At 50.3% G+C, this 20,647-nt stretch overlaps 1 protein-coding gene and 1 long non-coding RNA gene across 2 annotated transcripts in view; one reads left to right on the top strand and one right to left on the bottom strand.

Annotated features, from left to right (window-relative positions):
* Positions 1-1,228: 1,228 nt before the first annotated feature.
* CALB2 (calbindin 2) overlaps positions 1,229-20,647 on the top strand; it is a 33,063-nt gene continuing 13,644 nt past the window's right edge. The window contains exons 1-4 of the mRNA XM_016930126.3: positions 1,229-1,398; positions 14,705-14,781; positions 17,302-17,391; positions 20,226-20,306. Of these exons, the coding sequence (XP_016785615.1) occupies positions 1,305-1,398; positions 14,705-14,781; positions 17,302-17,391; positions 20,226-20,306 (342 nt within the window). The 5' untranslated portion in view covers positions 1,229-1,304. The remainder of the gene's footprint in view (positions 1,399-14,704; positions 14,782-17,301; positions 17,392-20,225; positions 20,307-20,647) is intronic.
* LOC107968887 (uncharacterized) lies at positions 8,900-20,227 on the bottom strand. The gene is made up of 4 exons (XR_001710419.4): positions 19,544-20,227; positions 17,059-17,139; positions 11,390-11,468; positions 8,900-9,910 (listed from the first exon to the last, which is right to left on the bottom strand). It is a non-coding gene; the product is annotated as an uncharacterized LOC107968887 (long non-coding RNA).

Genomic DNA, 20,647 nt, shown 5'->3' with positions numbered 1-20,647 from the left:
TCCCCTCTCCCCCAGCGACCTCCTTTTCATTCTCACTTACCTCCTTGCCTTTCACTCTCCTCTTGGAAGGTGGTTCAGCTAACACTCATTAGCACATGTTAAAGATCGCCAATTCATGTCTCAGTCACTCCGTGGCAGGAGAGGGGAGAAAGGAGGGATGATGCTGTCACTCTGTGGGTAAGGTGTCTTACCTTACCACAAGGCCAGGACAGACCCCTAAGGGCTCAGACCGCAGGAGAGAATGGGGAGAGGGCCCAGCTCCCTGCTGGGGAGTCCTGTCTGCTGCCCTCGGGATGTGCGCTCAGTAGCTGCGTCTATTTTCTCTGAGACCAGCTCAGAACATCCCCAAGACAGAGTTGGACGTTGTTCTCTGTCCACCGGAGCAGGCACATTCCCACGATGTCCCTAGGTGGGCGTGGTTAAGACCTGGTACGGGTTGATCTAGTTCTGCCACCCCCTGGCCAAATGTCTAAAAGACCCCCAGAGCATGGCCAGCGTGAGGCAGGTACCAGGGGTGGAGGGAGGCTCCGAGGGGACGGATATACCAGGACCCAAACAGACAGTGGAAGCCCCCCACCCCCACCCCACGCCACTTCCATCGGAATCCTCCCGGGGCACTGCTGATTCCAGCTGCTCCCCACTAAAGCCTTGAGAACTCTTGGCTGCTCTGCAAGACTGAGCCCCATGAAGGAGCCACGTGCTGCGTGGAAAGAGTGCTGAGTTCAAATTCTAGCCCTGCCACTAATTTGCTGGGCCAGTCACTTAATCATCTTAAGTCACAAGTACCTCATCAGAAAAGTGGTCCCAGCTCTTCCTGCTGTGGAAGGATCAGAAGAGAGGAGGCACAACAGAGACCTAGTGAACTCCGAAGCCCGAGTGCTAAATATTTGTCAAGTTTGTGTTAGTATTACTATTAGTGTTGTTACTGCTGTTATTATTATTGCTATTGCCAACAATAATAAGTGGTGGATGTACTCGAGACGGTCGGGAGGGAAGGCAAGGGCAGCCTCTCCCTCATTTTCACCGAAAATCCTCCGGGTGTCCCTGGCCCGGCGCCGAGGGGCCTCAGCGCAGAGGTAAGGGCCCTCTAGGAGTCCGGGCCGAGCCTCTCGCGCCGCCGCCCCCGCCGCGCCGCGCCCCGGTCGGATTCCCTGAGCGCGCGCGCCCCCTGCTGGCGGCCGGGCGCAGGCGCAGGCTCCAGAGCGTATATAAGGGCAGCGTGGCGCACAGCCCCAGCGCGAGTGCCAGAGCCCAGCCGGCGCGGAGCGGGAGCGGTGCAGGCTGAGGTCTCCGAGCGGCTCGCCATGGCTGGCCCGCAGCAGCAGCCCCCTTACCTGCACCTGGCCGAGCTGACGGCGTCCCAGTTCCTGGAAATATGGAAGCACTTTGACGCAGACGGTCAGTAAAGCTCCCAACTTCTGTGCCCATTGGCACCCAGGGGATCTGCGGTGAAGGGGACAGGGGGCGGCGCTGAATGCGGGCAGGTGTACGTTTGCCCTCAGGAGGTGGTCTGGTCGCAGAGCCTGCTGGGGTAGGGGTCCCGGGTTTGGGAGACATCCGGCTGCTCTGGGCACAACTGTCAGTAACTTTCTTCCCTAACATAGATGACCCAGAGCCCACCCGCATTTGCACCTTTATTCTGAGCAAGTGGGAGCTTTCTCAGAGAGGTGGCCTGGGCTGGGAAGGCCTCCAGGTTCCCCCTGCCATCTCCCCCACCTCCCCTGCCTTCAGCTGCTCCAGCCACAGGTCTCAGAAGACCACTCATTTCTTTCCTCCTCTTCCCCTTTTGTTGAATGCTAGGTTAGCCCCCTTACCCTGCTGGAGGCTGGGATAAATTAGGGGATCCTGAAGGGAAACGTGGCCTCCCCAGCTTGATTGGCTGGGAGCAGGAGTGGAAAATGGCACTGGGGGCCCTGAACACCCCCCTGCTTCCTTTGTCCATTTTCCAGCCGCCGTGGGCATGTAGGTTTCCCAATACAGCAGCAGTGGGTGTGGTGGCGGGCAGCGTTGGGGTGCCAGTCCCAGACCTGTTCCCTCATAGTGATAATCCTGGGTACTCTTGGTGACTTCATCCCTGGGTAGGGGGAGGCACCACCCTAAGTGCCTCAGTGACTAACCCTCTGCTCTGTGTGGTCTTGACACTGACTCACCCAAAAAGCAAGGGCCAGACCAAATGACCTTTGGAGGTAGCCCCCAGCACTGGGATTCCAAGTGCCTGTGGTGGTCTGACTCAGGCATAAAGGGTGGTCCCCCTTTAGAGGCTTTTGATATCACTAGAGACTCTGTTTCTGTTACTCCGAAAAAATAAGTGATCGGATTTCCCTCTCTATGCACAGACCTGGCTAAGACGAGCATCCAAAATATTCTGGCATCTCAGACATTTTGTGGTGTCTGTAGCTACCCTCCCCTCGGGTAGCTAATGGCTCCTGGAGGGGCTGACCCCAAAGGGAGGCCAACGGGAAAGGCTAAGACAGATGCTGTCTCCAGAAGACAAGTTCTTAACCACTGCACTGCACAGCCCCCCAGGGGGCCAGGCTCAGCCTTGTGGGCTCTGACACCTGTCATTCAGGCCCCTGTCCCAGATCTGTGTGGGATGACAGGGAGTTTATCCTGGGGTCTGATAGCAAGGGGGATGGAAAACAGAGGGGCATCAGGTGTGCCTCACTCCATTCTTCCCTCCTCCCTTCCTCGCCTTGGCAGGGTGTGGAGGTGGCTGAACAGAGATCCTCTGCCCAGAGTGCTATGGGGAGGCAGGGGTTAATGTCTGGGGATGCTAATGGGTGAAATTTTGTTTCCTTGGAGCCAACTGAGAAAGCTAGAGGGGTAGGGGACTAGGCATTTGAATACCTGAGTTAGGACTGTGCTCTGCCTATGAATTACTGACGGAAGTGGGTAGATGGTTAAATCTGTAAAATGGGGCTAAGGAGGGATTGTGTTTCCAATCCCCAGCTCCTGCCATAAAATTCCCTTGGTACAAAGTGCTCTCCTCAGAGAAGTGCAGGCTTTTAGTATTCCAGATGACATGCACATTCCCTAAGGAGGCTCCTGCCAGTTTATCTGCACCAGACTTGCATGATTCAAGGAAAGTTACCAAGCAGCCAAGGTTACACCACTGGCTTCCTGGTAGATGAGTCAGCTATAAACAGAGGACTCTATAGTTCTACTTTCCCCCATTCTCAGAGGGACAAGCAAGAGCACTGTCCATAACCACGCAGATCCTTACGTTGATCTGAGACATTGTACTTAAGCACAATTGCACTTTCTCAAGGTGTGAGGCTGCTGGGCAGACCATGACTCCCCTTATACAGATGAGGAAACAGACACAGGGGTTGACTTTTCCGAGGTCATGGAGCAAGTTACTGGTGGGGCTGGTTCCTGGCCAGCGTTTATTCTCCCACTCTGGTTCCTGAACACCTGCTTGGTTTGGAAGAGGGTTTTTTTCCATGATGATAGGTATAAGTCTCCCTCCCATTCCCCCAAAGAAAAGCCCCCAACCCACCCTTGGGGGTGATGGGCAGTTTCGTGTATCCCAAAATGGGGTCCTTGGCTTGGCTAGAGTGTAGTTAAGCTACCACCAAACCCATGATCTTCAAAGCCTCCTAAAGCCATTGTGCCTCTGGCTCCCTCCTGCTCCGGGGTGAAGGGGGAGCTTGATGCTTGCACCTTCTTCCTTGTCCATCAGACTTCCACTGCCATCTCTACATCACAGCCTCAGGGAAGTCCCAAGGAAAGGCCATGGACCCGACAGAGAAGGAGGGCAATGAGGATTAAAATACCAGAGATGAGAGAGAGGTGACTTAGGAAGATATGTATACAGCCAAATCGGAATTCCACAAAAGGATCCAGAATTAGGCTTTGGGTGACCTTCCTCCCCTCCTGAACACCCAAAGGCTGCAGGTGAGCCCAACACCACAGTGCCTGAGGCACTCCCAGCCCTGTTTAGGCCTCTCTCCTACCAATTCTGGTTTCCATTTTCAACATGGGGTTTCTTCCCAATTCTAAGAGTACCCCCTACCACTCACAATCTTAAAAACACCTGAGAGAACTCTCCCTTGCAGCTCTCCAGGTCCCTGGAGTGGGCTCGCTGGAGCCCAATTAACCACAGCCCCCAGAGAGTTGGAGCCACCTCCCCACCCCTTCTGGATGCTGGCTGGTAGTAAACAAAGACAAAGAGATCTTAGGAGGCAGCTGAATCCCAACGAGAGGGAGGATGGGGGCAGGAGGACCCTTAGCCCATTCCAAAACAGAAAAAGCCACCATCACCCTAAAGAGTTGGATTATTTTCAAAATTCTTATTAGCTTTGTGGTAGAGAAAGGAAGAAGTGTATGTTTGGAGAGTGAGAAACTAGGACTCAAAGAGGCAAAATTCTTTTCACAAGATCACACAGCAAAGCAGGAAGAGGTGAAGGGGGAACCAGGAATCTGGTCTCCTAGTCCGCAATACCACTCCACCAACTCTGCCTCAGCAGTCAGCCAAGAGCATGCGTTTGGGAGGGTTCCAACGTTGTCTCTCAAAGGCTGAGGTAGGGAAGATGACAGCCAAGCCCACCCAATGACCCTGGTGGGGTCTAGGGCTCTTCCGAACATCACCTCCATGCTCCGAGTGGCCCTGACATGGCCTTACATATCTGAGCCCATTGCTCTGTTGCTTCCTGGACACTTCTGTATCAGGAACTTTCCCCCTCTAAAGGATCCAGGTGGCTGAGGGATGCACAGTTCAGAGTTCACACTGTCCTTTATTTGTGGTTCTGATTAGACAGGCCACCAGGCTCCTATTTTACTGACCATCTGCGAGCAGCAAAGTTGTGGCTCCAAAGAGAAATGCCTTAGCTTTTGCTACCCCTTTGAAAGCAACTAAGAATGTAAAGATAAGATGAGTTCTCTTCCAGGGGCAAGCGGACATTCATGGGGCCAAGGTGAACATCCTACTCCCTTCCAAGAATCTAGCCTACATAGATATACTCGTATGTGCGCAGAAAGTTATATGAACAAACATGTCTATTACAGTGTTCTTTGGAAATACTAACAATTTCAGTGGGTGGAGGGGAGAATGTGCTTCACTGGGGGACAGAAAAATAAATATGGTCATCCCTATGATGGAGTATGATAGAGCGAAGTGAAGCTTTTGTAGTGACATGGAAAAATGTCCAAGATGTATTATTAAGATATTGTTTAAAACTGTAGCAGAACGCTATTATGATATAAGCCCATTTTTATTATGAATGATATATGTATGTTGCAGGATATTTAGAAAAATACAACTGAATAATAGCGGCTCTCTCTGAAGAGTGGATGAGCCAAATGAAAGGGGATTTTCTTTTACTTTCTAAGTTAATTTCCGTAGCACTTGAAAATTTTACAAGAGCATCTATTTCCTGTGTAGTCAGCAAAACAATAAAGATGTAAGAAGGGAGGCCAGGCACAGTGGCTCAGGCCTATAATCCCAGCACCTTGGGAGACCGAGGCAGGAAGATCACTTGAAGCCGGGAGTTCGAGACCAGCTTGCGCAATACAGTGAGACCCCCTCCCCCGACTACAAATTTAAAAATTAACCAGGTGTGGTGGCGCATGCCTGTAGTCCCAGCTACTTGAGAGGCTGAGGCAGGAAGATGGCTTGAGCCCAGGAAGTCCAAGGCTGCAGTGAGCTATGATTGCACCACTGCACTCCAGCCTGGGCAACAGAGCCAGACCCTATCTTTAAAAAAATAACTAAATAAATAAATAAAGATATAAGAAGAAAACAATGTGATAGACACCTTTTCTTCCCTTGTAAGAAATACGTATATGTCTCCAGGTGGGGGGATCTGCCTATACTCTTCTGGGCTTCTGTCCACCTCCAAGTGGCCCAGGTGACGTAGGGGGTGCTCAAAGCCTCTCACAGGGACTGAGTCCTGTTCCTTATCTATGTGGACCCTGAGGATTTTGAAAATAACAACAAAGGCCACAAAGGGCTGAGGATGGCTCTACGCAGGCTCCCATCCTCGCCCTCTGAAACCCAGTGACCTGGCAGAAGTCTTCTCCAAGCCCACACAACACTGAGGACCACTCAGGGCCAGACTGCAGTGCCCAGGCAGGCTCTTCCAGGGCACGGGTCACTGCTCGTTTGTTTGTCCCTGGTTTAGGGAATGGGGAGGAAATTTAGAACAGCAGCACCTCTCAGAGATGAACGGGAACCTGGGCAACTGGCCTTGGGCGGCTGCATGAGAGGTCCTGCAATACCAAAGTGAAACACATGCTGAAATAGGGTCACAAAATATGTGATGTATATTAAGTGTTTATATAAATGACACAACAGTTACAATGCTATAAGGTAATCATAGGATTTCTCAAAACGATTGGGTCTTGGCCCATTAAAATCAACAGGGTCTGACACTGGGAACCAAGATTAAAGTTGTCAGAGGAGAGCTTTCTCTGAACCCTGTTAGTGAACCTCTGGGGGTCTGTATACCTCTCAGCTGGGCGTGGCGTGATGTCAGGATATGAGGCTCTCAGGGAACAGCCGCCTGACCCATCTGGGGTAGGCCCTGGAAAATGTCCCCCACTCCTGCCTCTGCTCCCACCCCCAACTCCCCAGTTGTTTCACTAACAGCGTCCTTGGGTTGTGGAGTGTCCACTTGCAGCAGCTCTACGCTGGGTACCTCCAGGTGGGCTCTTGCCTGCTATGGCTCTGCTTCTCAGACTGATTGCACCAGCCGGCAGCGGGGAGCAGCCGGTCTGTGAAGAGCTGGGGCTCCCCGGGGGAGCCCGCCTAAGGGACCCGTTTCACAAACAAGATGCCAGCCCTGCATTGCCAGGGCAGCTACCAGCCCAGCCAGGCCGGCTGTCCGTGCCATGTTCAGCTTGTATATTCCCCTCCAGACTTCAGCAGCTTTACCAGCCAAGCCCCTGAGGGAGGTTTCCAGGGCTAAGGAGACCCCTCAAGGAAATCAATTCCAAAACCAAAGGAGCCAGAATTAATACAGCAGGCCTGAGGCTCTTCAAGAACAGTGCCTCTCCAGCCCCAGGCTGCCGGCGGATTGCATCCCAGGCCCTCCTTTGCCAAGCCGGCCCATCTGGGGCCTCTGGCTTCAGCCCTCCCCCTGTCCTTGTTGGCTCTCCACTATCTCCCCTCTCACCCAATCTGCCCTATCCTTCTGGCCTCCCTCATGCCTGGGACTCAGCCCAGCATTAGGCTGCCAGATGTCCACAGGTTCAGGGGACCCAGCCCAGCTCCAGAGCCACGGGTCCAAAGCAGCACAGCCCAGAAACACAGATTGAAATTCAAGTGCCCAAGCATTCAGCTGGTGGCTGGTAGCTCTTCACTGTGGGGCTTATTCTTTTTTCCAGAAGCCACTGGAAGAAGCGTGTGTGTGTGTGTGTGTGTGTGTGTGTGCGCGCGCGCGCACGCGTGTGTGACAGAGAGAGAAGCCAGGACAAATGCAGATATGGACAGACATTGTCCCTGGGACAAATAGAAGGAGGCCAGGACCTCTGTCAGCTGTGGCTGAATCTCCTTCCCCCTCCGATTCCTCCTTTCTAAGATGGGGTTGATAACTGCTTACCTGGCAGGGTCGTAAAGAACAGATGAGGTGGGAAGCAGAAAGCTTTTTGGGAATGGTGCGCACCATGCAAAGCAGGATTAATACTGGGGCAGAGCCTGGGGAAGCCAATTTCTTACCCCAAAGGGTAGGATTTGACTGTCCCAGAGGGTGCTCCAGATGGAGGTTAGAGGACTGTTTGCCTTCGATAAATCTGAACTCCAGATAGACCGACAAGTGGCCTGGCCTCCTGGATGCCTTCTGGTGCAGCTTAACGAGGAAATTCCTTAACGAGGAAATTCTGGTGCAGCTTAACGAGGAAGGTGCGAACCTTCCCTCCTTTGACCTCTCTAATCTATGGACTGCGAGTGCTACACAGACTGGTGCACTAGAAGCGACTGGACGCAACATCTTGAGTGTGCTGAAGGGTTGGTTAGAACACAGGCTTCTGCACCCCATCCCCAGAGACTCAGATTCTGTAGTCCTTAGAATTTGCATTTCTAAGAAGCCCCCAAGTGACACTCATATGTCTGGCCTAGACCAAAATTTGAAAACCACTGAGCAAATGCGTCTCAGATTTTAGCACACTGATGAATCACCAAGACAGTGTGATCAATAGATTGTTGGGCACCACCCCCCAGAGAAAGATTCAGTAGCTCCAAGGTGGGCCTGGGATTCTGCATTCCTAACAAGCACCCAGGTAGTTCCAATGCTACTGGTCCACAGACTGCACTTTGAACAGCACGCCGTTATGCTCCAATCCTACTGAATTAGGATCTCCACTTTAATAAGATCCCTGGGTACTTTTTATGTACCCTAAAGTTTGAGACATGCTGCTCTGAAGCGGTTCCAAGCCTTGACTGTTCTGAGCTTTAGAATCACCTGCAGAGCTTTGAAAACACCCCCTTCCCCCCATCCATTAAATCAGAAATTCTGGGGATGGGGCCAAGGCAACAATGTTGTTTTCAAATATTCCCAGGTGATCCTAATACACAGCCTCAACTGAGAACCAGTATTCTTTTTTCTTTCTTTCTTTGTTTTTTTCCCTCTCTCTCTTTTTTTTTTTTTTTTTTTTTTTTGAGATGGAGTCTCACTCTGTCACCCAGGCTGGAGTGCAGTGGCACGATCTTGGCTCACTGCAAGCTCCACCTCCCAGGTTCACGCCATTCTCCTGCCTCAGCCTCCCAAGTAGTTGGGACTACGGGTGCCCGCTACCACGCCCGGCTAATTTTTTGTATTTTTAGTAGAGACGGGATTTCACCGTGTTAGCCAGGATGGTCTCAATCTCCTGACCTGTGATCCACCCACCTCAGCCTCCCAAAATGCTGGGATTACAGGCGTGAGCCACAGTGCCTGGCCTTTTTTTTTTTTTTTTTTTTTTTGAGAGAGAGTCTCGCCTTGTCACCCAGGCTGGAGTACAGTGGCACAATCTCACCTCACTGCAACCTCCGCCTCCTGGGTTCAAGCAATTCTAGTGCCTCAGCCTCCCAAGTAGCTGGGACTACAGGCAGACACCACCACACCCAGCTGATTTTTGTATTTTTAGTAGAGATGGGGTTTCACCATGTTGGCCAGGCTGGTCTTGAACTCCTGGCCTCAAGCAGTCCACCCACCTCAGCCTCCCAAAGTGCTGGGATTACAGGCGTGAGCCACCACACCTGGCTTGAGAACCAGTATTCTAAGGAAAGCAGTGGTGCTGGAACTCTTCAGGCTAACGGGTTTTCATCTATAAGTTGATTTAGAGGAACTTAAGAGGAGGGAGTATAAATGGAAGGCAATATTTGTTCCTTCCATTTATGTGAGATTTTACATCTTCCAGAATGCTTCCACAACATTACCTTGTACAGCTCTCACCATAACTCTGTAAAGTAGAGAGGGCATAAATAGTTATGCCCATTTTAGAGATAAAGAAACTGAGGCTCAGAGAGATTGACTTGCCCAACATCACATGGACAGTCATAGAGCAGGCGGTAGAATTATTAATATTATACCTCTTACTCAGGTACCTCTTACCTGTTCAACTCCTAGAAAATCTGAATGTACAAGGCTCAGGGAGAACAAGGTCTCCCTGAGGTCCCTTTTCACTGAGGGGTGAAGCCTCCTCTAGGCATGGCTTCCCAAGTGTCTGTGGTCAGATGAAAGGTAAAGAAGTATTGTCTCACTTTAAATTGGGGGAAACTGAGGCACGGTAGTGGTGCGGAATGGTAGCAAGAGTAGAATAAGGAAGGATGCAGGGTCTCTGGCTCTCACTTCGGCTCTGCTCCCTCATGTTCACAGGATGTGGTTTGATAAGAAGTTAGAAGTGATGGTTGCCATGGTAACCACGTCTTTATCGATGTCTTTATCGATGCCCATCCGCATGAGCCTTGCTTGGTGACCAGTCACCCCACCCGCTGCAAGAGGGTCATAGAAACATCAGACCATTCACTCAGTGCCGATGTCATCCTAGAAGGGTGTGCACCAGCCCCTCCTCTACCCCAACCTCTAGTGATAAGGGCTTCCTGCAGATGGATGGGGAGTTGCTTTGAGGGAAGCCAGAGCAGCGAAGGCCATTTTCCATCCACAATCGAGGGCTGGGTGTGGAGTGTCCCTTCTGGGCACTGCAGCGCCACCTGCCGATCTCTCCTGTGTTCCTCACTGTCTGCCATCAGCTGCCTGTCTGCCTGCCTCTCCCAGGCTGACCGTTGATGCTCTTGGGAAATGGGCCCACATCTAAAACTTGGTGATAGCTCCCTGAGCACCAGGCACAAAGTGGAACAGTGGCTCAGTTCAAAACATCAAGGCTCACTGCATTGAACCACATTTCTGCCTTTTGTTGAGGTGCCCAGAGGGAGGTAGTGGAATTCCTAGTGTGGGGAGGGGGGTTCCTCCTGCCCCGGGAACCTCCTGCTGCCTGTGCTGCACAAGCTGAATTCAGAGAGGCGGCTTCTCTCCACAGGGCTGCCCTTCTAGCTCCTGGACCCCTTTCCCTGCCTCCAGTTTTCCTCCTTCCTTTCTCTGCCCCCTTCCCAGAGGCTGAGGCTTCTTGGGAGGTCTTCCCTGCTCATCCTTTCCAAGAAGCCCTGGAAGTCGATCTCTACTCTATGACACCATCATTCTTTCATTGCTCTCGACACTGGAAACACCATGTTTAAACTCATTTCCTTGCTTATTATCTGTCCCCTGCCCCACCCACACCCCATTACAGCATAAGCCCCACCATGGCAGGACCTAGCTGGCCTTTGCACCTCCAGTGCCTGCACAATGCAGATGCTCAGTAAAGGTTCCTCCAATGGTCCAGGCACGGTGGCTCACGCCTGTAATCCCAGCACTTTGGGAGGCCAAGACAGGTGGAGGATTTAAAGACCAGCCTGGGCAACACGGCAAAACCCTGTCTCTACCAAAAACAAACAAACAAAAAATTATTCAGGCATGTGCCCATCGTCCAAGCTACTTGGGAGGCTGAGGTGGGAGGACGGCTTGAACCCAGGGCATTAGGCTGCACTGAGCCGTGATCCAGCCACTGCACTCCAACCTGAGTGACAGAGCAGACCCTGTCTAAAAATAAAATAAAATAAAAATAAAAAAATTCCTCAAATGAATGAATGAGTGAATTAAGCCTGGATCAGGAATTAGGACACTTCCGTTCTGGTCCTCCCTGGCTGGGTGGTCCTGAGCAAGTTGCTTGCCTTCTGTGTCCTGTGCCTCAGTGTCTTCTGTCACCAGAAAAGGATTCTACTCTGCCATGCCCGTGTGTCTGGAAAGATTATGTGTGGGTTCATTTCCCCCACAGCAACCCACACAGGCCTTACCCATAGTGAGGGCTCAAATTATCTGCTGGAGCAAAGAAAGACGGCAAAAGCGCTTTGAAAAGTTAAAGACATTCCACTGACCTTCAGCACTTTCCTGCTGGGCGAGGCACTGGATGATTGTCTGAGTTTCTTGAGGTTGTTAAACCTCCTTCAAACCTTTCTAGAAAAAAAGATGGAGTAAAAATAAATACTTATTCTAAGTTCCAGAAAAACTCCAAGGAAAAGATGGCCCCTAGAGATCTGTACTTGACTTCTTTGGGTTCAGAGCGTTCAGTGGGGCGGGGCTCCGTGCTAGCCTTGCCTGCTCTAGCCTCCCTCTGCGCCCCTAAATCTTTCCAACCTGAAGCAAGCAGCCCAGGGCCAAGGTGTTTGCAGCATGGGCGGGAAGCACAAACAGCAGCCATAATGGCAGTGTCCGCCGGCATGTTTGAGGCTCGCTGCAGGCCAGCGCTGCGAGTGTATTATTATCCTCTTTAATCTTCATGGCAGCTGCATGAGGAGGGTGCTATCATTGTCCCCATTTCATAGGAGAAGAAACTGAAGTTCACAGAGGTGGTGTCCTCTAATCTGGGTACGACAGAGGGAGGAGAAGAACCAGGTGTCGGTGCCTCAGCAAGAAAGGCCAGTCACTCTGCCGCCCCCCAAATGGTAGGTGAAGGGGCCAGAGAAGAAATGGCAGAACATGAAGGACCTGGTGCAAAACAGGGCTCCACAGAGGGATGACGGACCCTGTTCAGAGCTAAGTGGAGGCGGCTCTTGGAAACATACCATGCTGCTCTGCGGGCTTCCCCTACCCAGTTCCTTTCAGCCACCTCCCGATACACTCATGAAACATATACTCGCTCCTGTGTCCGCCCAGCCCTGGCTCCAGTGGCCTCTGCTTCACTGAACCATGACATGCACTCGTGGTGCCAGCTCTGAGCCCCCACCTCCTGCCCTAGCCTCGGGCTTCTGGAAGCTGCAGATGCACCCAGGGCTGAGCTCAGCTTTCCACCTCCCCGTCTGACTCTACAAAGCCTCCGAGGAGAAGAATGTGACTTTGCCTTCTCAGTTGAGAAGAAATTGCACCTCAGCGATAGGAGAATAGCCAGATCGCTGCAGGGAGTAACCAGGAAGAGAAAAATTACTCATTCTTCCAACTCAGAGCATCATCAACTAGACGATGTCTTTTTGCCTAGAAAGCCCATCTCCCTCTCCCTCACTCCCCTACTTTAGCCGGCCTCACAGGAACCACACTCTTCTGAAATTCCAGTTCTCCTAAGAAGCTTTACAAACATCCTAGAAGGAAGATAACCACCCCATCCTAGGATAAAAGGGAACTCAAATCTCACTCTGCGAGCCCATTGCAATCATGTCTTTTCCCTGCAGACAAAAATACATAATTTATCTCATGTGATTCTTGCCATACAATATTTATTGTGGCATATTCTTCACTCGAGAGTGCCTCTAGGTTTATTCAGAATTTAAATTCTCAGGGGGCCCTAGGAGGAGAGGCTGGGAAAAGCCTCCCCCCACAACCCCTCACAGAGGCTGGGGTAAATGCTCCTTTATTTTCTCTGTTGCGTTTGTAATTCCATTTGCCCTTGGTGAAAGCTACCACCTCCCTTCCCATTCGAGTTGAATCTCCTCTACGGGAATCTTGCTCAAGGGCTTTAGATCAAATTTGGAACTTGATGTTAGGTCAGTGGTTTTCAAACTTTGCTGCACAGGAAATCACCTGGGAGTGTTAAAAAAAAAAAAAATCATGGTGCTTAGTTCACACCCCAAACAAATTGCATCAGAAAGTCTAGAGGTGGGGGCCAGCTATCCATTTTTTTTTTAAGATCCCTGGGGGCCAGGTACCTGTAGTCCCAGCTACTTGGGAGGCTGAGGCAGGAGGATCACTTGAGCCCAGGAGTTTGGGGCGGTAGTATGTTATGATCACACTTATGAATAGTGCTAAACTCTAGCCTGGGCAACAGAGCAAGACCCTGTCTCAAAAAAAAGGAAAAATCCCCAGGAGATTCTTTGCCACAGCAAAGTCTAGGAGGCACGGCCTGAGCCCTGCCTGATTTCCCACCCACAAATGCCTCCTTCCCCATCACAGCACTGACCAGTGACCTTGACCATGCATTCAGCTCAGTCCTGGTCTCTAGACCATCCGGGCTCAAGGCATGAGAGCCTAAAAGACCTCTCACTACTTATGTGATCTCGCAAGTGAGGCTGTGACCTCGGGACCTGGTTCTGATCACTGCACTTTTCCCACAGATTCATTCCCACCTTAGGCACGGGTTCTGGTAATGGAACTCAGTAACAACATTTATGCTGCACTCATAATGACTAGAGGATGGGCTTTCCATACAAAATCCTGTTTAATTATAATAACCCACTTTGCAGATGAGATGGGTTCAATAACTGTCTCAAAGTCACACTATTGGTAAGCACAGCAGAACCAGGCTTTAAATCTGCATCCACAGGCCTCAGAGCCTCCTCTCTTCATTACCAGGTGGGATGCCTCTCCTACCCTTGATCCCTGTGACCAAGTCTCAGGTAGGGCAGGGGGTGGGAGGTGACATCCCATAGGACAGATGCCCTGTGGTTCTCTCTTTTCTGGGCCCTTCTGTTTTTGTTTCCTAGGACTGTTATAGTAAGGCACTACAAACTGGGTGACTTAACACAACAGAAATGTATTCTCTCACATTTCTAGAGGCTAGAAGTGTGAAATAAATGTGTCGGCAGGCTCTGCTAGAGCTCTGAGGGTGAATCTGCTCCCTGCCTCCCTCCTGGCTTCTAGTGGTTGCTGGCAGCCCACAGCGTTCCTTGGCTTGTACACACATCATACTGGCCTCTGCCTCCATCTTCACATAGTCTTCTTCCTGGGTCTCTGTGTCTCCACGAGGCCTTCTTACAAGGACACCGACCACTGGATTTAGGGCCCACCCCAATCCAGTATGACTCATCTTAAGTAATGACATCTGCAATGACCCTGTTTCCAAATAAGGTCCCATTCTGGGGGAGCACTCCAACCCGCTACACCTTCTGAACTCCAGGGACCCCAGTTCTGCCTCTGACCAGGTCCCGCCACTTGCTGATGACCTGTCACACCTCTGCCACCTCGTGCTTGCCCAGACATTAACGACAGATTCGGAAGCTGCCAACTTCTGCTCTCCTCTGTCCTCTCGGACCCTGTGCTAGTTCCTCCCAGTATTTTCTAGCTGCTGAATGTATGTTGTTCATCTTGGATCTCTAGGTGCAAATGCCCTGAGGGCTGGACCCACACCCCTAGCTCCACTGGCCTAGACACCTGCCTGTTGGCCAGCTGGGAGAAGACATTCTCCACGAAGCCCCCGACATGCCCACCCCGTGCCCCCCTTACTATTTAGTGCTGAGATTGATTTTTTCTCTCTCTTTTTACAGGAAATGGGTATATTGAAGGTAAAGAGCTAGAAAACTTTTTCCAAGAGCTGGAGAAGGCAAGAAAAGGCTCTGGCATGGTAAGCCCAGCCCTGTCTCCGATTGTTTGGGATTTTCCTGACCTATGCCTTTCAGCATGCTGTGTCCCAGTTATGTATGCCATAAGCAGGCCTCATATCGCTGGTCTTGACACAGCATTTTATTTATAAGGATAAAAAGTAGACTGTCCCCTAAGAGTACCCTATCTCAATATCCTTGGGTGTCTGGGATTGAGGGGTATTCATGAGTGGACACCAGGGGTTGATGAACCCTCCTGCAAAGCTGCAAAGCTTTGTCTGCGTATGCGTATATTAATATATATGTAGTTTTTTTTTTTTCCCCTAGGGACAGAGTCCATAGCTTCCCTAAGGTGCTTAGGGGTCATGATTCCAGATTGGATGCCCAGGAGGTTTCAAGTGCCCTGATTCTAGACCAGAGTTTCTCAGCCTCAGCACTGTTGGCATTTGAAGCTGAATAATTTGTTGTAGGGGCTGCCCTGTGCGTTGTAGGAGTTTAGCAGCATCCCTGGATCTACCCATGAGATGCCACTATCATCCTCCTTCAAGCTGTGACAATCAAAAATGTCTCCAAACATTGCCAAATGTCCCCTTGGTGGGAGACTGGGGGCAGAATCGTCCTCAGAAGAGAACCACTGTTCTAGAGCAACACGGGCTAGAATCCCCAGCAAGGAACTAGAGGAAAATTGAGGATTGCTCTCAGCCAGTATCTGAACCAGACGGCACTGGCTGGCCTCATTTGTGGTGGTGTCACGACCTTCTGAGCCTGCCCAAAGTGACTCCAGATCACATCCCAGCCCCTTAGTGACAGGAGTGTTGCTTTCCCTGGTGCCAACATGGCACTACTGAGTTTGCTAAAGCCTTTTGGGGGAGGTATTTGAAATACTGCAAAGCTCAGGTGATTGGAACTAGTCTGCTGTGATTCCCGTGTCTGGTTCTGGAGTACATGGAGTCAGCCCCACACCCTCCCATCAGCTCCCTCGGGTCCTCTGGAGGCGTCTCTACTCTCCCCTGCTGCGTGTCTGTTGGCCAATCCACTGTTTATTTGCAGCTCTTCAGGGAGCATTTGGGAGATGAGTCACAAATCCACCGGTGAGCTCCTGGTTCAAAGCTTGGCAGAGCGCCCCAATGAGGAGGTCAAAGTGATGGGCTTAAAGGGTTGGAGGCGATTCATGGGTTTGTTTATCAACAGTTCTCCCATCAATTCCTAGGATAATGAAGCCTGGATCACAGAAAGCATGGGCTTCAGGACTGACTCTGGGATCATGGGCTAGTCGGAGAAATGTGTTTTTATGAAGTGCTTTGCATCTAGAATCCTTCTCTTAGTCATTCCCTTCCTCAGATGTCATCCGGGTAATTTTCAAGTCTGTCAACAATCCCAACTGATGCCATCCAGGACTGGTTCTCAGAGCAGCTGTTATATGGTAGAAAGAATATTGGCCTTGGAAGCAAAAGCCATCAGTTCAAATTCTGGCTTTACTTACTGGGTGCCCTCTAGAGAAGTCATCTCAGCCTCCATTAGTGTGTCAAATGGAAGGGCTACTAACTTCACAGGAGCTACTGTACAACTTAAATAAGATGGCCACATTTGTGACAAGTGCCTGGGATCAGACTATGTACCTTTGTAAATATAAATAAATACTGATAAACAAATAAATATTGACAAATTGATACTAATTCCAAAAGTAAAAAGCAATCAGAGGGATTCAGGAAACTCTCAGAAGTGGCAGGATTTCCCTTGGCCCAATCCTGGGGAGCACACAATTCATGTGGAAGTCATCAGCTGAGTGAGGCAGAAACATCAGCCATGCAAGGTGGGCTCATCATTGATTAGGGAGAAGGAAGAGCTCCTTAATGCAAATAATTAATCAGCACTATCTCAAATCAGGGGAAGGTTCAAGAGCTTCAAGTCTATATTTAAGATAGGCAGCTGTGGGCTTGAAGGAATGTTTTAAGTTCTTTGCTTTCTAGTAGTCAGAATAATTGGGTGGACTGTTTAAATTACCCTTCGGCTACATGATGACCTCCTCCGCATGTTCCTCCTGATATGAAAATCAAGAGTGAAAATATTGTGGAATTGCCAGGTAGTCTTTAAAGAAGAAAATGAGCAATCTACCTTGCTGTAATGAAGTGCTTAGAACCTATTAGGGGGCACTGGATTAAGTTCAGTTTGATTACAACCTGCTTCAGTAAAATGTTGAGGCCTTAAATCTCACATCTGAGTGATGGGAACAAGTCCAAACCCTTCCTATAGAGTTGTAGCTTAATGCATCTCAAAGGCAGCAGGGCATGTTTGATTACCTGGTATGGAGCATGGCCACGTGTCCTTTGAAATTTATATGACTGAGCCTTGAAGAAGAGATGACTTAATTTGAAGGGGACCTGGAAAGGAAAACAACACAGCTCTGATCAATCAGAGCATCAGCACAACTTGGTTCTGCACCCACTTACCCAGGATGCAAATGATTTCCAAGCTTCCTGCTCTGAGATCATGGTTCACATGAGATACAGCAGCAAAAATCAGCCCCCTTTGTCTTTCCACAGATGTCAAAGAGTGACAACTTTGGAGAAAAGATGAAGGAGTTCATGCAGAAGTATGATAAAAACTCAGATGGGAAAATCGAGATGGCAGAGGTGAGCCCTGCCTCGCTGGTAAAGAGCTGTGTGGGAGGGGCCCTGGGTCCCTGTGCCTCTCCCAGGCATGAGCATCCTGCTGAGGATTGGAGTGAGGTGGGGGCCTCAAAGCTCCTGCACCCCCAGCACTTGGGCTGACCAAAGAGAACAGCAGGGACTTTTCTTGTGTGTCACCCAAGGAAGAAGGAAGTGACAAACAATGACCAAAGATAGATGTGGAGACCTTAAATGCCCACAGGGGCCAACAGGTATTGTAACCAAGTGGCAAGGCCAGCTGAAGACACTAGGGAGGCTGAACACAGGTGAACAGGAGACTCCATGCCCCACCTAAAGCCATCCAAAGGCATAATTTTTAAAAGTTATATACATAATTTACACATATATATACATGATTCACATCAGTAATTTACATATATAAACATACATAATTTGCATATAACATAATTTACATGTATCCATGTATACATATATACATTCATATATGCACACATATATACACATACACACATACACTCACACATACTCATATACAGGTGCATGTCAAACACCTCTGGTAATCAGTGACCACAGTCAAGGGCTCAAGAGTGCTGGCCGGACTCTGTGGCCCATGCCTGTAATCCCAGCACTTTGGGAGGCTGAGGCGGAGGACCCTTGAGGTCAGGAGTTTGAGACCAGCCTGGGCAATATAACAAGACCCCATCTTTACAAACCATATAAATAAATAAATAAGAATGATGATGGCGGCACAGGCATTAGGGCACAGCTCCACCCAGGGTATATTGTTGGGATGCTGCTTTAGGTTGGGTGCCTGAGACAGAGATTTGAGTGGAAGTGGCTTACTGAGGCAGAACTCTCCAGAGAAGGACAGCAGGAAAAGGCAGGGGATAGTGCTGTGCAAGGATGCGGTCTCAACTGGAGCCTCGCCTTGGCTAGGCTTATAGGGACTCTGGAGTGTGGACTGTGCCACAGAGTGGGTCCCACCTTGAGGCAAGGGGGCTGGTCTGTTGTACTCCTGTGTCAATCAGTCAGTGGATGCAGGCTGCCCCTCTTTGGGCAAGGAGGGGACCTGTGGAACTTCCCCAGCGGGGCAGCTCTGGTCTGGCTGAGGGCAGTTCTTGTGCAGGGGCAGGGCTGAGCTGTTAGCAGTCTGACTTCATAGCAGCTGAGGGATGGCCAACAGCCTAGTTACAGAGGAGCAGGGAAAGGCACCAAGAATGGCCACTATAGATGCCCATGCTGATTCAAAGGGGCTTAAACCAAGGGTTGACAGGCTTTTTCTCTAAAAATACAGATTAAGCTAAGTGTGTTAGGGTTTGTGGGCCATCCAGTCTCTGCCACAGCTCTTCAGCTCTGCCACTGTAGCACAAAAGCAGCCACGGGTGGTATGTCAATGAGTGGGTGTGGCCACGTCTTATAAAACTTTACAAACAACTTCTGAGCCATACTTGGCCTGAGGGCCATAGCTTACCATGAGAGGCTTCTAACAGAAAGGCCAGGGTTAGGGTTTGTTCCAGGTGGAAGCCAGGGCTCCCGCTCTGCCTCCCTGCAGTTCTCTTGGTTCTGTTCTCTGCCCTCAAAATACCTTCATCCTCAGGCGGCTAGCAAGATGGCTGCCACAGCGCCAGGCATCACATCCACATACACCCACATGCATCCACATACATCCACATATACCCACATACAACCACATGCATCCACATTCAACCACACACACCCACATACATCTACATGCACCCACATACATCCACATCCAATCACATGTACCCACATCCATCCACATGCACCCACATACAACATGTGCCCACATACAGCCACATACACCCACATGCAATCACATACATTCACATGCAACCACATGCACCCACATACAACCACATACATCCACATTCAACCACACACACCCACATACAACCATATATCTACATGCAACCACATGTACCCACATACACCCACAAACATCCACATGCATCCACATACAACCACATGCACCCAAATACAACCATATCCAACTACATACATCCACATACATCCATATACAACCACTGTCCAGCTGCAGAAAGGACCCCTTTTAAGTGCAAGGAAATGTTCCCAGAAGTACCCACAGCAGCCCTTCCCCGACATTGCATTGGGCAAAACTGGGTCACGTGCCTACCTGTAAGCCAATCACTGGCAAGGAGAATGGGAGGCTCACACTTCACCAACGTAGACTCATCAGGATTGGCCTGTGACACAAGAGTTCCAGGAGCAAAAAAGGGGGTAAGGGCGGTTGGGTGGGCAGCCAGCAGTGCTTACTGCAAGAGGGTACCTGCATTTTTCAAAAATTGAACTATTGCAGTATCAATTTACATGCAATAACTGCATCCATTTGAAGTGTAAAATTCCTTGAGTTTAGATTTTAGGCCATGAAATTGCCACCCCAATGGAAATATAGCTTTTCTATTACCCCCTCCAAAAGGTTCCTCTAGCCTGGTGCAGGCCCTCTTACCCCAGGCAACCACCCATCTACTTAGATTAGTTTGCATTTTTCAGAATTTTACATACATGGAATCATCTATTAAGTATTCTTTTGAGTCTGGGTGCTTGCATTTTAAAGCAGCACCACTTTTTCCCCCTCCAATTGCTCATCCCTTAAGGTTGGGACGACTCAAAAGCACTTCTCTGAACATCCTTCTTTCCCTTTGAAGGACTGCCAGCACCCGTTCTCAAGGAAGGAAGAAAACGCAATTCCCACACTGCCTCGCCACTGGCCCTTTCCATCCTTCTTAGGGGAAAATCTGCTCTGCTCCCTGGCAAGTCCCTCCATAACGTTAGTGTCGCTCTCTGTATCTTCACAGCTGGCACAGATCCTGCCAACCGAAGAGAACTTCCTTCTGTGCTTCAGGCAGCACGTGGGCTCCAGCGCCGAGTTTATGGAGGTGAGGCCAAGGCACCACCTTCTTTCTAAGCACTGGGACCTGCGTTCCTCCTGTGTTCAGAGCCAGGCCCACCCTCCTGCCTGGTAATGGTCCCTGGGAGATGCTAAACCCCTTAGAGCTCTGCTACTCAAAGTGTGGTCCGTGGACTGGCAGCATCAGTATCACCTGGGTGCCTGTTAGAAAAGAGAAAGGGGCCAGGAGTGGTGGCTCACGCCTTGTAACCCCAGCACTTTGGGAGGCCGAGGCAGGCGGATCACCTGAGGTCAGGGGTTCGAGACCAGCCTGGCCAACATGGCAAAACCCCATCTCTACCAAAATACAAAAAAGTTAGCCTGGCGTGG

The sequence above is a fragment of the Pan troglodytes genome, chromosome 18, assembly GCF_028858775.2.
Source record: "Pan troglodytes isolate AG18354 chromosome 18, NHGRI_mPanTro3-v2.0_pri, whole genome shotgun sequence".
NCBI classification, from domain to species: Eukaryota; Metazoa; Chordata; class Mammalia; order Primates; family Hominidae; genus Pan; species Pan troglodytes.
This window is presented reverse-complemented; position numbering and strand designations above follow the sequence as displayed.